Source organism: Galeopterus variegatus, unplaced genomic scaffold (genome assembly GCF_000696425.1).
Source record: "Galeopterus variegatus unplaced genomic scaffold, G_variegatus-3.0.2 Scaffold4982, whole genome shotgun sequence".
Lineage (NCBI taxonomy): Eukaryota > Metazoa > Chordata > Mammalia > Dermoptera > Cynocephalidae > Galeopterus > Galeopterus variegatus.
In genome coordinates this window covers 103,221-127,096 of record NW_007731093.1, presented here as the reverse complement: position 1 = coordinate 127,096, position 23,876 = coordinate 103,221, and the positions used below count along the sequence as shown (strand labels likewise).

Below are 23,876 nucleotides of genomic sequence, written 5' to 3'. Positions count from 1 at the left end.
CCACAGACCCCAGGGGTTAGGACTCCAACGTGTCTGTTTTGGGGGGACACAGTTTAACCCATAACATATACACCCATCCTTTGTAATGCTTACGGTTCTTCCCAGGAGTGAGAAAGAAAAAAACAGAATTTTGAAACAAGAAAAGTCTATCCTGCCTCTTGGTGGCAGCTGCCAGGCAGCCCGGTTTGTCACATGGGCCCTGAGCCCCTAGGTTTGAGGCCCCACCTGCGCTTACTCTAGGAGTGACACTGGGCATCCCCTTCATCCCCACGGCCCCAGTTTTCTCATGCACACAGTGGGGGCGTTACAGAGCTGAGGGGTTGTGGAGGACTGAGAGAAAAGTGTACAGGGAGTGGCAGGCAAAGCAGGTGGGTCTGAGGGCCAGAGCCCCGGGGCGGGGTCCCTGGGGGAGGTTTCCTGCAGTGCTTGGTCAGGACCTGGAAGAAGGCAGTGTGTGACACCCGAGCGCACCGCCAAGAGAGCAGTAGGGCTGGCTGCTGTTACCGTCCCCACCAAAGACAACAGTCACCTGGTTTGATTTTTAGCCTCATCAGTGGGAGGCCGAGTGGGACAGGACTTTCTGCAAAGCAAAGGGTGTGTTCCTGTGTGCTTACATCACAGGCTTCATCTCATTTCCATGTATTGGTTATTTATCGAGACACGTCAGTCTTGGCTGGAAGGCGGCTCCTCAGCAAGGATTTACTGCATGAACGAAGGGTTCATGGCAGCCGCCGTGCACAGGAAGGGTTTGCGCTCGTGTGAATCCTGCCTCTGTTTTTCCCTGAGCTCTGGCTCTCTCAGCTTTTCTTCCAGGCATCCACAGTTCTCTGTTCTGCCCTGAAGGTGTTTCCTCCTCCGTAGGTCCCCAGGTCCTGTGCAGCTGTGATTATAACCCGGGGCTGGCCCTGCCTCCCTGAGACATGGGTGGCAGGAGGTGGCCGCATGGCCAGCGGCTGTTGAAGGGGGTGTCCCGCCGAGCCCATGGGCACTGGACCCCAGACCCAACCTCCCAAGAGCTGGGGCAGCAGCACTGCTGGGGTCAGCCGGCTGCCGCCTGTGCAAGAGGGACTCTGAGGCTGCGTGTGTGTTGGTGACAGCAGCAGTTGATTAGCAAGGTTGGCCATGGGCAGGGGAGGGAAGTAGAAGCACCCCGGGAGGGACAGGGCAGGGCCGGGCCATTGAGGCTAGGCACACACTGCCTGTGTGGCTGCAGTGGCCCGGTGCAAGGTGGGTGCTGCAGGCCCCTTGCCCACCACATGGCCTGTTCCCTGCATGCATGGGGGCAAGCACAGGAGGGCTGCAAGCGGAGGGGAGATTGTGCTTCCAGAAACTTCATCTGCCACCTCACAGCTGACCCTTCCCCCAGCCTTTACCACGGAGCAGTGGGGCCACCTCTGACCTTGGCCCAGTGGGGTCAGGGCAGGAGCCCCCGTCACCCCGAGAGGCCTCATCCGGCCTCCTGGAATGTGACCTTAGCCGCAGGAGTGAGCCTGGCCCTGTGCAGGGGTGGCTGAGCCGAGATGGCAGGAAGGCTGGGGCCGGCCACCCACTGCCACTGCAAGGATCTCTGTTGCTTAAATGGAGCCCCCTGGGGGTGCAGGATGGGCTGCCGGGTTCCATCTGGGGTCGGATTTCATACTTTCCATCATAACAAATCACCACCAGTTTGGCGGCTTAGAACAGCACGCATTGGTTCTCTCTCGGTTCTGGAGGTCAGAAGTTAGACAGGGTCGGGCCGGCCCAGTGGCGCACTGGAGAGTGCGCCACTTGGGAGCGCGGTGGCGCTCCCACTGAGGGTTCGGATCCCATGTGGAGACTGGTTCCCGCTCGCTGGCTGGGCACCGTGCGGGCGCAACACCGAGGGTTGCGATCCCGTTACCGGTCAGTAAAAAAGACAAAAAGGAAAAAAAAAAAAAAGAAGTTAGACAGGGTCTCACCAGGCCAAAGTTAAGGTGCTGGCAGGGCTGGTTTCTTCTGGAGGCTTCAGGGGAGAATCTAGTTTTTTCCTTTTCCAGCTTCAAGACAAAGCATCTCGTGGGAACCTGTTAGAAATGCAGATTCTCAGGTGCTACCCCAGTCTTTCCAAATCAAAAAACCCTGAGGCGGGGCCCGGCCACCTGCATTTCACCGTGCCCTCTGCGGGGATCTGGTGCACACCACGTGTGACGGATTGACCCTGCATTACAAAACATCCTTCTTTGTCTCTGGTAACAATTTTTATCTTGGTCTGCTGTGTCTGACCTTGGCGTAGCCCCTCGGCTCCCGTTTGGTCACTGATGCTTGGCGTTTTCTTCTCTGCTTTTTCTAAGACTCGTCAGTGCAGTAGTGGGAGGGGCAGGACAAGGAGTCCGCCTGTTGCTGACCGTGAGCTGTCAACTGAGGGACTGCGCTGCCTGCGACCACGGTGACACTCCTCACATGCACGTTGTCGTCCCTTTTACTCTATATCTTTATTTTCTTAGAGGCTGCCGTGGGGATTAAGTGGACTAATGCTCTCCCTGGGGGAGGGGGGATTAATGAGTGAGTTCTCGCTCTATTAGTTCCTGCAAGAGGTGGTTGTTTAAAAGACCCTGGCACCTCTTGCTTTCTCTCAACATGTGATCTGCTTGTACCCTCCAGCTGCCTGCCACTTTCCACCATGAGTAGAAGCAGCCTGAGGCCCGTGCCAGATGCAACTGTCCCAGAATCATAAGCCAAATAAACCTCTTTTCCTTATAAATTACCCAGTCTCAGGTATTTCTGTTATAGCAACACAAAATGGGCTAAAACAGAGTGGGCACCCCTAGCATAGGAGGTGCTCCAGGAAATGGGAGAGTAAGAAACAAGGGCCACCGGAGACAGGACAGTCAGAAGCACAGCCAGCTGAGGTCCTCCCCAGCCCTGCTTCCCCTCCCATCACTGCCCCAGCTGCCCCAGCCCAGCAGCAGCAAGCCTGGTGTCCTCCCTGGACTCGGCTGAATGGTGGCTCCCAAAAGCCACGTCCACCTAGGACCTGTGAATGTGACGTTATTTGGGAAAAGGGTCTCGCAGGTGAAATTAAGTTCAGGATCTCAAGACGAGATCATCTGGGCAGGCCCTGAATCTAGTGAGAGGTGTCCTGAGAAGAGAAGAGAAGGGGAGAAGAGACAGAGGAGAAGCCACATGAAGACGGGGCTGAGACTGGAGTGATGTGGCCACAAGCCAAGGGTGTCCAGAGCCACTAGGAGCTGGAGGAGGCAGGAAGGACCCTCCCCTGGAGCCTTCAGGGGAGTGCAGCCCTACCGATGTGTCAGTTTTGAATTTTTGGCTTCCAGAACTGTGCAGGAGAAATTTGTTGTCAGGCCGCCCAGTTTGTGGGGCTTTGTCACGGCAGCCTTGGGGGACTAGGACCCTCATGTCCCATTCAGGCCAAGCCTCACGGGCCAGCTGCCAATGGATGAGAAGGACCTGCTTTGCTTCCACCAGGACCTCGGGAGTAGTCTTGCCTGTGACTGTCAAGGTGGCAGAGGATCCGTCAGGGACACAGGCTCTCTGAGGTGCCCTGGGGTCCCTGCGACTGAGGGTGGGAGCTCAGGCCCAGGATATACCTGGCCGCATCTCAGTCTGAAAGGGCCTGGGGAGACATCAGGCTGTCTGTCACCTGGATGTGGATGTTCTGTCTCCTGAGGGCCCGTGCCAGCTGTCCTGGTGTCTGGTGATAAAAGGTTGGCAGAAGAAATCCTAATCCAGCAGCTCGGTTGGCTGGTGGGCCTCTAGATGGGAGGGTCCAGCCTGCACTGAGCTGACCCCCAGACACCCAAAGCTGGGAAACCGGCAGGACCAGAACTGCTGCCCCTCATCTCTGAGACCTGCATGGGGCTGGGAACCACCTGGGTGGCCAGGGCTGCATCTCTGCCTCGGTTTTCTCATTTGTCAAAGAGGAGAGATACTACTGTGCCTACTTCCAGGTTGTCGTGGGTGTGGAACGTAGCCAGTGCTAGGTGCCATATTAGACATGACAGCTCCTAGCCCCTGGCCCCAGGCAAGGGCGTCCTCCCACTGGGCGGAGGCCAGGCAAGGTCTGGGAGGGGTGAGCGGAGATTCCAGGCCTCGGTGGGAGCCTCCTGTTGGCCTCTCTGCTCCCCGTCTCAGCTCAGTTTGGATGCTTTCTCTTTCAGGAAGCCCTCTGTGACTTCAGTCGGGGTGGCGGCTCCTCCTCTGTGCTCCCCCACAGTAGAGCCCCTCTCGCTGCTCTGAGGCTGCCTGTTCCTCTGGCTTCCTCAATCCGGGGATGACCCTCCAGGATGGGGCCCCTCCTGGAGACCTGTGTCCAGCCAGCACAAGCCTTCCCCCTCAAGAATGTCCAGGTCAAGAGACAAAGTTTGATATTAACTAGCAAAGCTCTCACATCACCAAAAAACACTTATAACACCTAGAAGGGCCATAAGTCCCCTGGGCTACCAAGCCAGAGAGGGGGTTGGGCTGGGGGCCTCAGCCATGGTCCCCGACACCTGCAAGCAGCCAGTGATGACCAATGAGCTGCCACAGGAAGCGCCCCGGGCTCTCCTGAGCCAGGGCAGTGGGGAGAGGGGGCACGAGGGCTTCAGCCACATCCCCCTGACATCTGCACCCAGCCCAGCAATGACCAAGCCACTGCTGGAAGCCCCCTGGTCTCCCCTGCAGGAATGAGGGGGGTGCCACAGCCTCAATCCCACCCCTCCTCCTTCCTCCTCCTCCCACCCTATCTCCTTCCGCTTCACCTCTCCCCCTTCACCCAACTGCTCCACAACAGCATCATAGAATGTAAAAACAACAGTAATGTTAATAAATAAATAAACTTAAGGAAAAAAGAATGTCCAGGTCAGTTCCTGGCATCCCACAGTCCCCAGCCAGCACACAGCAGGTGCTCAACAAACGTGGAATGGAGACATGAATGGACAGGAAGGGGGGATCTCCCAGTAGAACCCCTCGGCTCATTTTGGCTCTTTGGTTTCCAGCAGGGGCAGCAGCTCAGTGCCCAGCACTGCATTCTGTGAGGACCTGGGATGGAGGGTCTCAGACCCACGTCTTCAAGTAGAGAGACAGGAGTGGTCAGCTTGGTAACATCAAGTTCCAACCTGGGCTGGGAGGGTCTGTGGGCTGGGGAGCCCCAGCAGGGCTGCCTGTGATGGGTCACGTGCCCCCGCTTCTCCCAGGCAGGGAGGCTGTGGTGGGGGCCCAGGGTGGCGCAGGCAGGGCAGAGGGAGGGCCCTCAGGTCAGGGGTCAGTAGGGGAATGGTGTGCAGGGCATGCAGCTGACCCAGTTCACAAGGGCACAGATCAGTGCAGAGGGGACAGCATGGGTGACATCCAGGACATGAGGTTGGCTGCAAGCAGAACAGTCGTTCAGCAGGAGAGGGGGCAGAAGCGGGAGCAGGTGTGGTCAGAGGCTGGAGTCCTGGAGTTTCCACTCTAGTGCTGCGGCTCCCAAAGTGAGGTCCCCGAACCCCAGTCCTCCCCTAGGAGTGTTAGAAAGGCAGATTCTGGGGCCCACCCCAGACCTGTGGAATCAGACACTCTGGGGGCGGGATGCAGGACCCCATCAAAAGACCTGACTTCCAAATAAGGTCACATCTCAAGTTCCCGATGGATGTTCATTCTGGGGGGACACATTGTATCCAGCGCAGGTGGAACTGCCCCATGCACACCCACCCTATGCTGGGTGTGGTGTGGCTGTGTCCTTCCCCAGCCCCCACGGCTGCATGTCCACAGCAGACAGCTGGGTGGGGGATGTGTGGCACTTGCTGTCACCATCCACTCCCCTCCTCACACGGGAGTGAGCCCAGGAACCTGGGCTTCTTTCTGCCTCCTCCTGTCTGGATCGCTGAGCTGGTCGTGGCAACCAAGTCCGGGCAAGAATGACCACCACGTGCAATTGCATGTGAGCACAGGTATAGTCCCCACCTGTGTCACCACAGCCAGACCCTCTGCAGGCAGATCCCGATGTGGCGGCTGGAGCTGTTACCTGTCAAGAACTGAGCTCCTGGCCAGGTCCTGGAAGTCTCACTTCAAATTAACTTTTGGGACGTGTTGGGGAGTTTTCCTCTATATTAGATGCATTTCTCTCGATTTATTTTATTCTGGGGTTGGCACAGCATATTCTTTTTACCTATGTGTGAATGTATCTATGTAAATACACGTATGATGTTGGTGAATTAATGTTGGTGGCTTTTTACTAAGCAAAGACCTGGGAACCAAATAGTGGCCCCTTCAGCGGGGTTTCCTGTTGGTTCCCTTGTGCTGCGTGGGGGGACCCACTGTGGTCAGGGTCTGAGCAGGCCTGGGAGGGGCAAAATCCCATCCACTGAAGGAGTTTACAGTAGTGGGGAGGATGTTCACAAAAAATTGCCCATTGCAGGAGAGTTGTATCCACGGCGCGATGACAGTTCCAGAAGGTGTTACCAGGGTGGGGGTTCTGTCCACAGGGTCTTGAGGAGTGGGACAGCCCAGCCACAGCCCCACCCCTAGAGCTGGGAGGATGGCAGCAGTGTATCCAGGCTCAAGGTCAGCCATCGAGGTGCCCATGTGAATGTGGACCCAGTACGTGCCGTCCAGAGGGGAGCACGGCCACTCGCGATCTGCCCCCGCCGCCTGCCCCATTCGGGCCATTGCGGAAGGCAGCCAGGTGGGGAGGAGGCTTTTGTTTTCACTCCCCATGGGATCAGGACAAAAATGGAAGCATGTGCCCCCAAAGCATCCACCTTGATGGCAGATGGACCGAATCCCTCCCAAGAGAGGCTGTAGTAGCCAGGCCACGTGTCCCACAGGGACAGAGGGGACCCCAAGGGGATGGCACACGTGTGTTTATACATATGCTGTCAGGACATGCATGTGCGGGAGTGCTTTACGGAGATGTCTGTGAGCAGAGAAAACGTGAGCTGTGCGCTGCTGGGCTGACACTCACGTAACAAACGTTCCTGCTATTACTCTAAACGAGGAATCTGCAAAGTCACTAATTTAGAAAATACAAAATCTCGCCTACTGTTGTTTCCTTATAACTTCCTCCTGTGGGCAGCCTTGTCCAATCCAGGGTAACGCCCTTGGCTGTGGACTTGGGCGCACCTCTCAGAGGGCTCTACCCACTCCTCCTCAACAACCATCCCTAGCTCCCCAGTCCCCTGCAGCCTGGCAGCCCCTCCTCCTGCCCCTCCATTGGGCCATGCGTCTCCGTGGGGTGGTCAGTTCTCCTCTTCTGTGTGGAGCCCTGGTTGGCCCAACACAGTCCCCTGCAGCCTGGCAGCCCCTCCTCCTGCCCCTCCATTGGGCCATGCGTCTCCGTGGAGTGGTCAGTTCTCCTCTTCTGTGTGGAGCCCTGGTTGGCCCAACATTTCAGCTGCAGTTGTCATCGTCAGCGGTGGTGACTATTAGGTACATCGAGACTTGCCTTGACCCGGCAGCAGAGATTGTTCTTCCCAGGTTATTCTCAGGGAAGATGAGCTTGGACTCTGCCCACCCCAAGCCGTCCAAACTCAACAGTGAGAAAGAACCTCCGTGGAACCACACTGGGTCCGATCTCGTTGTTTGCACTGATTGTAATCTGCATGGCCCCAGTGTCCTGCATCAAGGTCCTCACAAACATCCCCCAAGGAAAACTGAGAGGCCACCAGTGGAATTTCCTCCAGGTCCAGGGCCGGCCAGCCGTCTCCTGCACCATGGGTCTGATTTTTTCTGAAGTGCGCATGTGTGATGTTTCCCTGCTTGCCTTGGCCCCCAGGGAGCTCAGAGCCTGCTTCTGCTCTGTGTCCCCGGCCCTCTGGTGTGTGCGCCAGGTGTTGATCTCACCCCAGCTTCTCTGTCCATTTTCCTCATTCCCTCATGACACTGAATCATCCTGTTGGTTCATTTGTCAGCTGCCTCTGCTCCTTCTTAGAAGGCAGAAAAAATTGGTACAGAAACACTCATGACCAGTGTCACTAACGGGTGAGAGGGTGTGGCCCTGCTCTGCCGGCATGTGCCTTATCCTTGGCCTTTCTGAACCCCCCAGCCCATCCCTGAAGCCTCTGCTCTCATGGCACCTTCCTTTGGGCACTGGGTCGTCTGCAACGTGAGCACCGTGCAGCCCGCAGGGCAGCCCATCTCGGACCCAGTGGATGAGGGCACTCAGGGGCTTTGCAGGTGAATGCTGCTGTCCTGGGGCCCCTGCCCAGACAGAGGTCTTTGGAGATGCTCTATCTGGGCAGCTTTGAGGCTTGTGCACCGATGGATCGCCCTGGCAGTGGGCAATACACAGGGTGACAGGAAGTTCGCAGAACAGAATCCAGGAGCTGAGGTGCTGTGGCCAGTGGCTGAGCAGCCATGTGGCCTGGACCCACCCAGCCTCTGAGGCCCCGTGGCATTTCACATGGTGGCCGAGTGCGGTTAGATCCCATGACAGTAGAGGTACTGTGTCCACAAAGAACCGTTGCTCAAAACCCCATGGGGCCAGGGTGTTAGGTGAGAGTTGGGGTGACAGCTAGTGGGGATGCCATCTCCTTTTGGGGTGATGGAAATGTTCTGGAACACAACACTGTTGATGCAATAAATGCCACTGAATTGTGCACTTAATTTTTTTATTTTTTGTACTTATTTTTCCTTTTTTCTTTTTTAAAAATTGGTTCGTTTTATGTTATGTGAATTGCACCTAAATTAAAAAAAAAAAAAAAGAGGGAAAAAGAAAATCTTTAAAAAAAAATCAGCCAGACATGAAATGTCCAGAACAGGCAAATTTATTGGGGTGGGCAGCAGCCTGGTGGGTGCCTCGGGCTGGGGTGGGGGTGAGGAAGAGTTGGGGAAACGGAGGCAGGGGACAAGGGATAAGGGCTACGTACAGGGTTCTTTTCAGGTGGCGAGAATGTTCTGAATTGATACTGGTGATGGTAGCCCAACTGTGAGTAAACTAAATGCCACGGAACTGTGTTCTTTAAATGGGTGAATGTGTGGTATGTGAGTTGTATCTTAATAAAACTGTTATTACAAAAAAACAACAACCATGGATTGTTCTGGAGAGAAGCCACATCACTGTGGCAGAGCTGAGCTCCGGCCTGCCGCGGGTCCTGGGGTGGGAGGTGAGGCTGCGCCTGGACCGTGGCTCCCCCTCCTCTACAGACTGGCTCACCTGGGCACTGCTGGGCCCAGCGCTCCGTCTTCCCCGGGGGCGCTCCAGCATAGCCTCCGTGTCTCCCTCGGGCCAGCTGCTTTCTGACAGCGGCCTTAAGCTTCTCAGCATCTCAGACCCCTATAGAATCTGATGAAAGCCACGGACCCTCTGCTTGGGAGGGTGGGGGATTGTGCAGAGGATTTTGAGCAGTTTTGGGGAATGCAGGGCCCACCCAAAGGCCCCACGATCAGAGCCCCTACAAGACAGGGCACCCCAGGTCTCTGTGTTGGGGTGTCATGCTGCTCACGTGGCCTACAAGGGCTGCTCACCCAGGCCTTGGGAGAGGAGAGACTGAGCAGGACGTGGGAGAAGCAGCCCCCGGGACTTCTGGAGGCTGGCCTTGCTTCTCAGGGAAGCAGGAGGCAGAGGCCCTGAGCCAGCACACTGTTCCCGCCCCTGCAGGAACCGCCTGGGGACCTCGCTGGACGGTCGTCTTTTCCCAATTTCTAGGAAGCAAAACTATCTGCAGGATAGGATTTTCTCTATGCTGAACTTCTGCGCGTAATGCTTTTCTTCAACCTTCAGGGTGGCCTGTGCCCGCGCCCAGATATAGGGACGTCTGGGAACGAACATCAGAGGAAAGCAGGATTTTCTCTATGCTGAACTTCTGCGCGTAATGCTTTTCTTCAACCTTCAGGGTGGCCTGCGCCCGTGCCCAGATATAGGGACGTCTGGGAACGAACATCAGAGGAAAGCGTGGAGACTGTTGAAGGGGCGTCCCCCAGCTGTCTTCATTTCCTGCACACATGTTCATGGCTGTGATTTATATTACTACATGTGTGTAAATGTCATAGGATTATTTTCTAGTAAAATTGTTCCTAGTTAGCACAGTAAAATTTTGAAAAAAAAAAACCTAGTTTTTCATAAGCGGTGCGGGGGTTTCCCGGTTTAGCCCACGGACCTCAAGTAATAGGTGTTGTGGAGATGGGAAGATCAGGCTGCTTAGAAGGATGGCAGTGTCCCCCAAAACTCACGTGTTGAAACCTGACGCCAAGGTGATGGTATTAGGAGGTGGGGGCCTTTGGGAGGTGATCAAGTTGTGAGGGTGCAGCCCTCAAGAATGGGATTAGTGGGCCGGCCCGGTGGCGCACTGGAGAGTGCGCCGCTTAGGAGCGCGGCAGCGCTCCCGCCGAGGGTTCGGATCCCATGTGGAGACCGGTTCCCGCTCACTGGCTGAGCGTGGTGTGGGCGCAACACTGAGGGTTGCAATCCTGTTGCCGGTCCCCGGTACAGGCGTGACACCGAAGGTTGTGATCCCATTACCGGTCAGTAAAAAAGACAAAAAAGGAAAAAAAAAAAAAAGAATGGGATTAGTGCCTTATAAAGGAGACCCTTCGCTCCTTCCACCACGTGAGGACACAGTGAGAAGTCAGTGTCTGTGAGCCAGAAAGTGCTTCCTCCCCAGGCACCGAGTCTGCCAGTGCCTTGATCTAGGACTTCCAGTGTCCAAAGCTGTGAAAAACAGGTTTCAGTTGTTTATAAGCCCCCGGTTTGTGGCATTTCGTTATAGCAGCATGAAAGGACTGAGCCAGGAACCTTGAGCGGGAGACCTCTCAGCAAGAGTCTGCCCTCTCTTGGCAGACTGGTCATCGTGCCTCAGTTTGCCCAGTCTTGTGGAAGTGGTGCCCATGGCCCCCGGCAGGCCCACCGCCCCGAGCTAGCACGCCAGGTAGGAAGAGATGCAAACTCTCACACAGGAGGTGCAGGGTCCTGGCCCTGATCTGCCTCCAGCATTCCTTCCAGCTCCTCCTTTACAGTGAGGCTCAGTGGGATTCAGCCCGGGACTAGCGCAGCTTGAGCGGAAGCCAGAGGCGCACCATGCCAGCTGCCCTTGGCCGCACTGGGCAGTCCATGCCATGTGCAGGGCCACCTCCAGCATTCCTTCCAGCTCCTCCTTTACAGTGAGGCTCAGTGGGATTCAGCCCGGGACTGGCGCAGCTTGAGCGGAAGCCAGAGGCTCACCATGCCAGCTGCCCTTGGCCGCACTGGGCAGTCCATGCCATGTGCAGGGCCAGTGTTGTTTCTCAGTGGGTGCAGGGAACCGCCCGCCTGCCCTGACACTGGGGCCCTGAGTCAGGGTTGCTGGGTTATTGGGTGGGAGGGGGTACCACTGCAAGCGCCGGGGCAGCGTCAGGAAGCACGGACATGCTTGGTGGCCGTCACCACGTCCACCCCAGGGCCCCGCATCTCCCGGTTTGGCTTGTTGTGCTCCGTGTGGGATGTTTACTGATGATAAGAACACACCCATTCCCAAGCTGTCCCACGCACTGGGGCTGGCTGCTTGGCCCAGAGCTCGGATGGCAAATGCAGGGCACCCGGCAGGCTCCCAGCCTGGCCCCTGGCTGAGGGGCCGTCACGGGCCTCGACCCCCACACCCCCAGCCCCGCCTAGCTTCTGTCGCCCCTCACTGCCCTCCCTGTCTCCCCCAGGACCCCTGGCCCCTGGCTGAGGGGCCGTCACGGGCCTCGACCCCCACACCCCCAGCCCCGCCTAGCTTCTGTCGCCCCTCACTGCCCTCCCTGTCTCCCCCAGGACCTCCCACTCGCGGGCCAAGGCTGAGGCGGCCCTCACGGCGGCACAGAAAGCCCAGGAGGAAGCACGGATTGCCAGGATCACTGCCAAAGAGTTCTCACCTTCCTTCCAGCACAGGGAAAACGGTGAGTCCCGCCGGGCCCATGCCAGCTTCGCGGGCAGGCGCTGGGAGGTCTGGGCTCGGATGCAGCCTGCACGCTGCCTGGGGCTGGGCTGAGCTCGGCCAGATTCCACCACGGAAGCCGCCACCTCGCTTCGCACCTGCTTCCCCTCCAGATGGCACATGTCCAGGCACATGCTTCTCAAGTCACACACTCCCTGTTTCCGTAGCTGCGTGTCCCTGTGTGCCTGTATCACTCCCTGCTGTCCACCGTGATGGATGTCCACCTGCTCAGTGTGTGCCACCTCTCCCTGCTCATCCCTAGTGTTATTCCAGAATTTTCTGTGATGACGGAAATATTCTATCTGCTCAGTCCAATGCAGCAGCCACAAGCTGGTGTGAGCTGCAGCAAGTGTGACCATGGAACCGAGTCTTTAGCTTTGTTAACTCTTACCTACAGTTATGTGTGAAAAGCCACGCATGACCCCTGGCTGACGCTTCAGATGGCGCAGCCCTGCTGTGTGTTTGGAAGGAGCTGGAAGCCCCTGCCACATTTGGGAACCTCATCCTTCCCTCTAGGGGAGGGGTTGTGGGCGGTGCCGTGTTTCCTTCTGAAGTCGGGAGGCTGTGACCTGACAGCCTGACACGGTGGTGGTGGAGGGCAAGGAGGAGAGGTGCCAACAGCAAGGTCCTTGTGGGCTTTCTCCCAGCCCCACATGCCACTAATTGATTCCACTGCTCAGGGCTGCTTTGTCTCCTCCCAGAGCCTCAGTTTCCTCATCTGTAACGGAAGGGGACTTGATCATGTCTAAGACTCCGTAGTGTGTGAACAGTGGCCCCCAAGAGACCCATCCTCTGAAAGCTCCGAATGTGATCTTATTTGGAAAAAGGGTCTGTGCAGGTGCAGTGGAGGTACAGATCTCCAGAGGAAGTTGTCCTGGATTACAATGAGCCCTAAATTCAGTGACACGTGTCCTTAGAAGAGACAGAAGAGGAGAGGACAGAGACACAGAAGAGAAGACAGTGGCAGAGGTTGCAGCAACGTGGCCACAAGTCAAGGGTCACTGGGGGCCACCCACAGCCGGAGAGAGCCCTGGAGCAGACTCCCCCTCGGAGATCCCAGAAGGAATGAGGCCTGGCCACACCTGACACAGACCTGCAGACCACGGGAGAAGAAAATCCTGCTGTTGCAGCAGCCCCAGGACACTGCGCAGTCCTCACAGCGCTGGCATGGAGGGCAAAGGCCATCTTACAGCCAAAGGCGGGGCGTCCTGCAGAAGCCGCCTCCTTGAGTTCCTGTCCCTGTGGGGGCTGCTGTGATGGAGACCCAGTGCCCACAGGGGCCAGGGAGGAGCCGCAGCCTCATGGGATAGCTCAGGAACACGTCTGCCTCCCCCGTTGTGCCCGGATCCTGGTTCACTCCTGCCTCCTGTGGAAGACGCGTCTCGGGAGCCCTTCCTCTGCAGCTCTCCTCCTGGAGGGAGAATTTAGATCATGCGTTTCACTAGCGCTGGGGTGGTGTTAAGTTTGTTCTGGGATTTGTCTTCCTGACATATGGGCATTTCCTGGTCCACCCTAGCCCAGAGACGGCTTGGCCACATGGGGGACGGGCAACACGGGCCTGGTATCGCCCATCACGCAGCGCCCTCACGGCCAGCAGCTGTTGTTCCCTTCTGACAGATAACAAACCTGAGGCTCCAAAATGGGGAGTGGATAGTGCCAGGTCGCTGGCAGAATGTGGCAGGATCAAGATTTAAAACAAGGCCGGACCGCAAAGCCCATGCTGCACCTGCTTCGAGAGGCAAGTTACCAAAATGTCCCAGACAGGGGAGGACCGCCCACCTCCAGCCTCTCCACCAATGCTGCCAGGAGGGCTCTGGGTCTGAGAGCTTGGGACGGCTGAGACTTTGCCTAAGGCAACATGGCTATTTAGTGGTGGGACCAAAACAGAACCTGGTTTCAGCCCAGCCCTGCGGTGTCCAGGGCTGGGTCACTACTGCTGATATCCCCCCCACCACACATCCAGGACAGAGATGGGAGGAAGGCACTGGAATTGAGCCACATGCACTCCAAGCTCTGTCTGCATCTTCACAGTGAGGCTTGCAGGACCGTCGTGTGCTCTGGGGCTAACTCCAGCTGAGAACGCATGCACTCCTGGCGTGGCGCTGCTGGCGGTCAAGGGGCTGGGGCTGTGCAGGAGGCCAGGCCCCCTCCAGGGTGCGGGTCTGTGGGTCTGGCCAGGCCTGACCCCAGTGCTGTCAGCAGGCAGATGGGAAGGCCGGGACCACCACAGATGGTCCCCTGGAAGATGCTGGCCCCTGGGAAGTCTAGTCCCAACCAAGGGGGCAGTGGCAAGGTCGTGGGGCTCTCTGACGGGGCCAGGATCCCCTTCCCAAACAGGACCCCGGGAGGACAGTGTGATGGGAGGGGCCCAGGGCTGGGGTTGGGCATGCGGGTCTCAGTGCAGTTCCATGCGGACCCCTCCGGACTGTCCCCACTCTGTGTGACCACCGAGGAGCCACACTGACTGAGGCCTCGAGGTAGCCCAGCCCCATCCCCATGTGGCAGATGGGTGCAGATCCATAGTTCCATGCGGACCCCTCCGGACTGTCCCCACTCTGTGTGACCACCGAGGAGCCACACTGAGTGAGGCCTCGAGGTAGCCCAGCCCCATCCCCATGTGGCAGATGGGTGCAGATCCATAAGGGGCTGATCACTCACCTGGAGCCATACAACTGCACCCTGGGTCAGGGCCACAGCCCTGTCCTGCTCTATGCTGCATCTTACGGCCACCAGAGATGAGAGCAGAAACGGCTCTGCACGGTGGACGTCTCTCTGTAAACAGAGGGGCCAGCTAGGGGCAGGCAGGCAGACCTTCTCCTGCCCAGAAGCCAGAGGCTGGGGAGGGAGATGGGAGAACGTTGCGTCCAAGGCTGCAGAGTGGCTGCGGCTGTTGGTGTCCTGGTGGTTTCCAGGAGGGGGCAGCCTCAGTAACCCAGGGAGAAGACGGCCTGAGGGCCTGGGACTTTCTGCAGGACAGGGTGCCAGTGGGGAGACCCTGCTGTCCTGGGGCTGAGACTAGGACTTTGTGGTGTTAGGCAGGGATAAGAAATGCCACATTCTCCTATTTCTGCAAAATGAATAAAATCTAGCCTGGTTCCTGTTTCCCCGTGTTGACAGGAGACACAATCTGTCATTTTGAGGGGGGGGTGTTCCCTTTTGCTGGGGCCTCATGGAGTCCCAGAGAGGTCTCAGTGGCTGGTCCTGCTCTGCCACGCCTCCCTGTCCACTGCACTGAGCTACCTCCAGGCAGGGCACTGCCTGCTGGCCGCAGAGCTGCCCCTCCTAGGGCCCTGAGGTTGCCCCCACTTGCCGGGGCTCCCTGCCTCTGAGATCTTTGGAGACCAGGAGCTTCTCAACCACCTGCACAGGAGCGGGGCCCAGCCCTGGCGGCTGTCCCGAGTCAGGGAGGGAGCCCATTCCTGGGCTGTCATGCCAGCCCTGATGCTCAGAAGGCAGTCCAGGCTCTCTCTCAACGGGCTGTCCCAGCACCCTGACATGGCGGTGTCCCCGGGCAGCTGGTGCAGTTGGTGACCCTGCTGGGATACTGCTCAGTCTCCCCAGGCTGCAGGACCCACAGGGGGGCAGCTAGCATGAGGTGCTTCCTCTCATCCTCTGGAGGGACCGGTCAGGGGAGGGGCCCTGAGACTGCATGGCACGGGCAGGCGCACACGGCTCTCCAAGCCTCGGCCCCTGCAGTCTGGGGACCAGAGCGTGAATGCTGCCCACCCTCTGTCATGGCCTGGGACCAACTGGCTGTCCTCAGTGTCCATGGGGTGGAGGCTGGGGCATCCACTGGGGGCTGCTGGGAACCAGTTAGCAGCCCCCATCTTCCTTCGCCTGTATCCCTTTGGTGAGTGGGGAGCACCCTGTCTGGGTGTTGGTGAGGTCTCGCTCCAGGGCGTCCGGGTCACCCTGTCCTCTGTGTGCTTCTTGTCTCCCCCTCAAAAGGGCTCGAGTACCAGCGGCCGAAACACCAGATTTCCTGTGATGACATCGAGGTGCTCTCCACCGGGACACCCCTGCAGCAGGAGAGCCCAGAGCTGTACCGCAAAGGCACCACCCCTTCTCCTGTCCTCTGTGTGCTTCTTGTCTCCCCCTCAAAAGGGCTCGAGTACCAGCGGCCGAAACATCAGATTTCCTGTGATGACATCGAGGTGCTCTCCACTGGGACACCCCTGCAGCAGGAGAGCCCAGAGCTGTACCGCAAAGGCACCACCCCTTCCGACCTGACCCCTGACGACAGCCCCCTGCAGAGCTTCCCCGCCAGCCCCACGGCCACCCCACCCCCTGTCCCGGCCTCCAGGAACAAGGTCGCCCACTTCTCCCGGCAGGTCTCAGTGGATGAGGAGCGGGGAGGGGACATCCAGATGCTCCTGGAGGGCCGGGGAGGGGACTATGCCCGCAACAGCTGGGGCGAGGAGAAGGCCGGGGGCTCCAGGGGCGTCCGCAGCGGCGCCCTCCGCAGCGGTCAGCCCGCAGAGGACTTCCGCTCCCGGGGCTCGGGCCACAAGCAGCCCGGGAACCCCAAGCCCCGGGAGCGGCGGACGGAGTCCCCCACCGTGTTCTCGTGGACTTCCCATCACCGGCCCAGCAACCACAGCTGCGGGAGCACCAGGCTGCTGGAGCCGGACGAGGAGCGGCTGAGCAACTACAGGCTGGAGATGAAGCCCCTGCTGAGGATGGACGCCTACGCGCCCGAGCCGCAGCCCCAGAAGAGGCGCTACGGCAAGGGGGGCGCCTGTCGGGGCTTGGGGGAGGACCACCGTCCTGAGGACCGGGGCTTTGGGGTGCAGAGACTGAGGTCAAAGTCCCAGAATAAGGAGAACTTCCGGCCAGCCTCCTGCACAGAGCCCACAGTGCAGAAACTGGACAGCCTGCGGCTGGGGGATCGAGCCGAGCCCCGGCTGCTGCGCTGGGACCTGACCTTCTCCCCGCCCCAGAAGTCCCTGCCTGTTGCACTAGAGTCCGACGAGGAGAACGGGGATGAGCTCAAGTCCAGTGCGGTGAGTGGGCACGGTGGGGCCGGTCCCTGGAGGCGAGAACCCTGGGTCGTGCCTCCTGGGGATTCTGGTGCCTTCCCTGCCCCTCTCCACAGGTGGGGTGCAGGGGTGGGGTGCAGGAGGGGCAGCTCTCAGTGGAGGACATATTCCCATGGCAAGCTGGGACCCTGCCCCACAGGGAGCCAATGGGGAATGTGTCATATTTCCTTTAGATAGGTTCCTGAGCGGCTACTCCCAGGCACAGTTCTTTTAGAAAGCACTTGGGGGGTCTTGAAGCCCCCCAAAAGAAACCAGGCAGCATGGTGCCCTGTCCTCTCCCAGCCTTCCCCTGACTTGTTCAAACCCCAGCTGCTCAGGAGGACTCGCCACTCTGGGTCAGTAGCCCACACCTCCAAGTGTCCGTGTCCTGGAGAGGAGCCTAGGGGAACAGAAACAGAGGGCTCAGGGGTTGGGGCCCAGGCAAGCCCTGGGCTGGGAGTCAGGATCCTCTTTGTCCAGGCAACACCTCTGTGTTTCAAACACCTTTTATGTGCTAGACACCAGGCCAGGTGCTGGCTCCAACCACTGCCTGAGACGATGTGTGTCCCGCTCCCTGGATGAGACTCTGCAGTAGAGTCACAGCAGTTGTCTAGGACGACACCATGGCCTCCTTTTCTGTGGCAGCCGTGGTTCTAAAAGTGCAGTCATTTCCTGGGAGATTTTTAGAAATGCAGATTCCTGGGCCTCACCTCTGGTTTATCACATCCCAGGGGGTGCTGGGGCTCACTCACACAAGAGGACCCTGTGTGAGACTCACCCTTAACCTCACCCAGACACCCCCACCCCAAATTCATTGCTCCCCATGGCAGGCGGCTTGGAGGAAGAACAGCCCCCCTGGCTAAAGTGAGGGTGCAGGGCTGGGGGTCATCTCAGGCCCCCTCACCCTGTGGATTCCACTCCTGTGCCCAGCAGTGCCCGGCTCCCGTGACCAGACAGAGCGAGAGTGAAGGGCCAGTGAGACAGCAGCACGTGGGCCCCTGTGGAGCTGGGCAGTGCCCTGACATCGTGGCTTCACTTGTAAAGCAAGAAATAAAGGCGCCTGTCCCACAGGCTGTGGAGGACGAGGGGGATGCACTCAGAGCAGAGTATGGCTCGTGGTGAGCTGGCATCACCCACAAGCCTGGCATATTGGGATGTAAGTTTGTCATTGAGGGTGCAGCAGGGGTCAGTGTCCTTGGGTGGCCCACTGGCCTCCAAGACCTGTTTGTGCCTGCCTGAACTTCAAACCACTGTGAACATCCCCAGCTGTGCTCCCACTGTGATATCAGCTGCACGCAGTCATTTCAGGAGCAGGGAGTGATGGGCATGGGTGGGAGATGCGGGAGCAGGCTCTATATTTAGTCCGATTAAACATGTTGGCACTTTGGGTGCTTTAAACCCAAGCTCCCTTGGGCCCATGTGAAGCAGGGGACGAGCTCCAAGCCAGTCTCTAGAGTGTGGGGTCGTTCTGGGGAGGGCCAGGGAGCCGTGGTTTCTAGCTCTGTCCTCGCCCGAGGGCTGATGATCTGGGACACTCGTCAAGCCCCGAGATCACGTCTGGGCCCCACCCTGTGAGGAAGCCAACCAAGGCCAAGGGGGACAGACTCCAGTGTCACCCTGGGATCAGCTGGTGTGGGGCTTGTGCAAGGCTCATCCACACATCCTGCTGGCAAGCACGCCTCCTTCTCTTCCTCTGGCCCCATGCCTTGGGAGCTGTGCTGCCTGCTGGGTCTGTGAGGGCTGGGGTAGGGGGCAGAGGGGAATAAACAGGCCGAAGTTTCTGGGGTCCGCTGGCCATAGGTGGGCCCAAGCAGGTCCTGGCAATTCAGGGGGAAGCCACCTTGGGTGTGGCCACCTGGGTCCTACCCCCGGCTCTGCCAGCGGATGAACCCCATGGCCCTGGCTGAGTCCTTGGTTGTTCCCAGACCTGTTTCCTCCTCTATGAAATGATGGTGTGATCTGGGCCCCTTTGCTCTGAACTCTGCCATGGCTGGTGACGGCTACAGGTAGCAAAGCTCAGGGACCCATGGAGCCAGATGGTGGGGTCACTGTGGTGGTGGGTGGGGAGGGGCGATGTGTGTGAAATGCACAAGGCTGGGGGGATGGTAGGGGCTCTGGCCAGGCAGGCTCCAGGCCTGGAGCAGCTCCACCCACAGCCCCCACTGCGGTGGGTGCCCCCAACCCCCAACCTGCTGCTCTGGCTCGGACAGACTGGTCAGTCTGGGCTGACCTCACATGGCCCCAGCCCTCAGGCTGAGAAATGCCGGGCTCCTCTCCTCGAATGGGCTGGTGGGCTCCACCCTGGGGTTGGCACTGCAGGGTTGGTCCTGTCCAGCCCTGCCGCTGCGGCCCTGTCTCTGCTCCCGGGAAGGGCTGGTTCAGCCCAGACATCATGGCCCCCAAGGTCATACTGGGATTAGAGGCGGCCAGGATGGGGTTTGGGGCCAGCTTGCTTGTCTTGCTGAGTGGAGCCCCTGGGATTGTCCACTGTGATCCTGAGGAGACTTTCACGAGTGGTCTCTGTGGCACAGTCAACAGGCACCCCTGGTGCTGCTGCATCCCTCATTCCCACCTGCCCCTCCAATGACCACAGGCCTGGGGCTGCTGGGAGGCTGAAGGTGCTCCCAGGCCCGGGAAGGACTGGGCCAAGTCCCCAGGGGGACTGTGTTTACTGGGCAGGAGGGAACCAGCCCCCTGTGCATGGGAGGGATGGTGCTGGTAAGAGCTGAAGGGCATGTGGCTGGTCAGCAGAGTGGGGTGCCCCACACCCGGGAGGCAGAGCCCAGTGGGCAGTTTGTGGACTTGGGAGCCAGGCAGGCCCAGCTTGCAGTCTTGGTGGTTTTGAGACCTGAGGATGTTTCCGAGCCTTGGTCTGTCTTGCTGTGCTGAGATGACTGGATGAACTCGTGTCAAGGTCACGTGTGAAGCCACAGCCAAGCCCTGGCGCTGGCAAGCACTTGGTGTGGCATTCGTCAGCATGGTGCTTGACTAGGTCTGTTGGCAGGGGCTGTGTCAAGCAGTCTCTTTTTCAAGGAAATCACACAAAGGCAGGGGCATGCGTCAACAGCCTGGCGGGGGTGGTGTCCAAGACCCTGTGTGAGCGGGGGCCGTGGCCATGGGACACCGGCCAGGCAGCCTCAAGAGACGATAACAAGGAGCACTGAACTAGCAGGTGTGGGCAGGATCTGGGCAGCACAGCCAGGGGGGGGCCTTGGCCATGGGATCTGCCATCCTTGAAGGGCAGAGGGTATGGAGGGGTCTGAGTGGCCCCGTGAGGGTTGTTTTAGGATTCTTGGTTGTGCTGGTGCCCAGAAAAGACTAGTGTGGGAGCTGGTTTCAGGGCCTGAGTCTCGGGGGCAGCGATGTCACCTGGCTGGTGGTACGGCCAGGAGGGACAGGGGATGGACAGAAGGACCCGTAGAACAGAGGGTATCGGGCAGGAGGAAGGTGAGGGGATTCCAGGGCCATCAGGCTCCCATCATTCCCCTGCCCCCAGTGCCACTCGTCCGTGTTCTCTATGGATGTCTTTTCTGGACACTCCATTTGAATGGATTCATATGACATGTGGTCTTTTGTGACTGGCTCTTCCATGCAGCATCATGCTTTCAGCAATTATCCACATCACGGCATGTATCTACTCCATTCCTTTGTGGTTTTTTTTGGCAGCTGGCTGGTACAGGGATCTGAACCCTTGACTCTGGTGTTATCAGCACCATGCTCTCCCAAGTGAGAAACAACTCCACGCCTTTTTATGGAAAAATACACCATTGTATGAATAGACCATGTTTTGTATCTCCATTCATCCATCAATGAACACTGCTTTTTTCCACTTTCTGGCTGTTGCAAATAATGCTATGAACATACGTGTGTGAATTTTTGTGTGGATCTATAACTTCATTTCTCTTGGGTATATACCTACGGGTGGAATTACACGTGGTAACTCTGGTTAATCTTTCAAGGAAGTGATGGACTATTTTCCAGTCCCTTATTCGAGAGGCAAGTAGCTAGCTGGCAGCTCTGGCAGAGGTCCGCCCAGGGTGGCTGCACTGACCCTCAGCCTCGCGTGGTGTGGGTGGCCCATAGCCAGGTGCAGTCTGCAAGAATCACTGCAGAAGGGAGTCCCAGGGACCGGCACTGGTGCTGCCAGATGACAAAGGCATGCAGCGAGGTGGCAGCCGCAGAGCACCCAGTCTGGGCCAGGCCACAGGGCTCTCCTCCCGAGCTGAGTGGCTTAAGTGGGTGCCTGGAACTTGGGGCACCAGGAAAGGTCTGAAGGACTGGGACGGCTGCTGCAAAAGGGCTCAGGGACAGTAACCAAGGCCAGAGGCAGCTGGCAACGAGCACAGAGAGGGTAGGTGTGAGCCCAGCTTACAGGAAGGCGCATTTAGAGGCCTATTGGAGGCCTCTACTGAGCTTAGGGGCCACGCTGGTTGGGCCACATCTGATGCTGGCTGTGGCTGCCACAATGGGCTCTGCTGAAATTCCAATCACGATGCTTTCAAATCCCAGCTCCAGAGTTAGACAGCTCATGACTGGCAAAAACAAAGCAGGTGGTGGATGTTTACTTAAAGAAAAGTAGGTTTTCTTTCCAAGGGGCAGTAGGACAGCTGGTGCTAAGGATTTCAGAGACTCCAGGAACCCCAAGAGCAGTCTCTCCAGATGCAGAAACAAGTGGGGGCCTCCTCCTCGCCTTCAGCCCTGGGGATTCATCTTCAGAAGAGCAGCGTGCCTGCCACTCCCTAAATCACCCTTCCCTCTCCCGCCCTCTTGGAACTTCTGGTTGGTGTATGAGAAGTCGTGGGCAGTGTGGCCAAAACGGAGCGCGCCACCCGACGCCATGAGCTCACCTCTCCTCTCCTGTCTGTTGCAGGGCTCGGCGCCTATTCTGGTAGTCATGGTGATCTTGCTCAACATCGGAGTCGCCATCTTGTTCATTAACTTCTTCATCTGATGAGGTTGTTGCGGTGGCAGAAGGAATGGTGTGCAACACGGGGCATCAAAAGCAAAACAAGGGAAAGAGCATAGCTCGGACAGTCCAACGACTTCCAAGTCTCTTCACAGAAGACATGACTGGGTATCACTCACAGATTGCCTTTTTTTCCGGGTAATGTTTTTTGGATTTTAGCCAAAATTCTTTGCTTGTATAACATTATGCTGTGTGGCACGGCAGAAGGAGGCCAGCACGCCGACCCTCCAGCTTGATGTGGAAAGAGAACGGATCCCAGCGAGCCAATGGCAAAAAAGAAGCCACTATCGTCGTCATCACCCCTCCCGTGGGGTGGTGGGTGGGCGGCAAATGGAGGAACCTCAGAGAAGTGGCACTGCGCCTACCAGGAGGCGCTCTGCGGACAGCGGGTGGACTGTTTCCCTGTCTGGAAGAGCTGGGTAGTAAGCGTGGGTATGAGGTGGGGCATGGGTGTCCTGCACGTGGGAGGTGTGGAGGATGCCTCCTGCCCGCAGCCCCCTCCTGGGCTGGCTCCTCAGCGAGTCCTACCATGAGGTCCTTACTTTCCGCTCACTCATTGCCTGTCCGGCCACCTAGGCCCCAGGGGCCAACACAGACCCTGCCGAGCACTCTGAGCATGGAAGCCAAGGGGCGGTGCCCGCCTGGGCTCTGAGCATGTGGCATTTGTGCACTCAGTAGCAGGATGTACATTCAGGCTTCTGTGTCCTTGGCAGTGATGGCCTGTAAAGGACGTCATCTTCTCTTGCTGTTACTGACCTCCACGGGTTTTCACATCTTTGTACCGTGCCTGCCTCGACTCCCCCAACAGATATGCATATTCCCACCAGACGCCTCAGTGCTACTCCAGGGCAGGTCTGGTCCCAGGGCGGGAATGTGGTTGACACCCAGTGGCTTGAAAACTGTCGCACATCCACTCCTGCCCCCAATGTACAATGTAACTCGTTTCGGTCCAACAAAAACAGGCTCCTTCTGTCTCTGCCTTCTCTACCAGGGTTGTTCCATCATCCACACAAAAGAACCAGGTTTGCCAGAACGTCCAAGGCCCATGGCCTTGGCTCTCCTGCGTACAGATGTGTCTGGGGGGGTCCAGGCCCATCCGTACGCAGGACGCCCTGCGCTCATGCCTGGGGTGGCCCTCACCGTGACTTCCCGCCAGTCTTCTTGGGTACAGCCCCTCTTTTGGACTCTGCCTTGCTTTGCTTATGTTTAGCTGTTTCTCTGCTACCTTTTGAGCAGATTTCTTTACTACAATGCACTGGATTGCTATATTTTTAACCAGAAATAAACTAAAGATTAGAGCATGTTCCAGTTAAATTCAGTTTTACTGTTTTCCGTTACACATTCGATCCCCAGTCCTTCTCACGGTTTGGTTTCGGGGACACAGGGGAGGGAGGGAGGATCAGAAGGTCATACGATACATTTCTGATAATGCTGCTTTCTAAAGGGATATTACATCTTTTTGTACATCTTACTTTTCCGTTCCTCTTTTTTAATATCGAGTGGTTGCTGCAGACCTGAAGTGAACCAAATAAAGATTCCTGCTCTTTGCAGCTCTAAGAATCATCCATGCTGGGAAATGTGTTTTGTAATTCTGTCTGCAACTCTTTGTAAAGACTGTAGAGACTTCTTTTGTACATTCCAGTAACTGCATGACACATAAGGGGATCTACAGATGCAGGTTACATGTTTACACACGAACACTATGTGATGCAAATAAACTCGATGGCACAAGTGTGTGTATCAATGAGTGGGAGCACCAGTGGTTTCATGCCAAGGTGGCTCTCACGAGTGACGGCCAGCACATCCCACTGACACCCCACATTTCACCTGCACTCAGCACGTGTGGAGGGTGAAGCTATTTTCCGGCATTCCTGGTGCATTCTGAGCAGTTTTGGTCAAGACTAAAATGCAGTGGATGTGCTCTAGAAAGCTAAGCTTTAACTGGTTTCCAAATGGGGCGATCTGGGTGGGACAGGGCTGCCTCTGTGGATTCCTGCAGGCTGGCCTTGTGTTGGTGTGCCGTGGCTTGCTCTTCCTCTCTGCCCATAGCCTCAGCCCCCCCGA

The 23,876-nt window shown here is 57.7% G+C and overlaps 1 protein-coding gene across 1 annotated transcript in view; it reads left to right on the top strand.

The window, feature by feature from the left end:
* Positions 1-23,377, top strand: part of JPH3 (junctophilin 3) — a 63,422-nt gene extending 40,045 nt beyond the window's left edge. The window contains exons 2-4 of the mRNA XM_008588713.1: positions 11,666-11,790; positions 15,933-16,831; positions 21,717-23,377. Of these exons, the coding sequence (XP_008586935.1) occupies positions 11,666-11,790; positions 15,933-16,831; positions 21,717-21,797 (1,105 nt within the window). The 3' untranslated portion in view covers positions 21,798-23,377. The remainder of the gene's footprint in view (positions 1-11,665; positions 11,791-15,932; positions 16,832-21,716) is intronic.
* Positions 23,378-23,876: the final 499 nt, after the last annotated feature.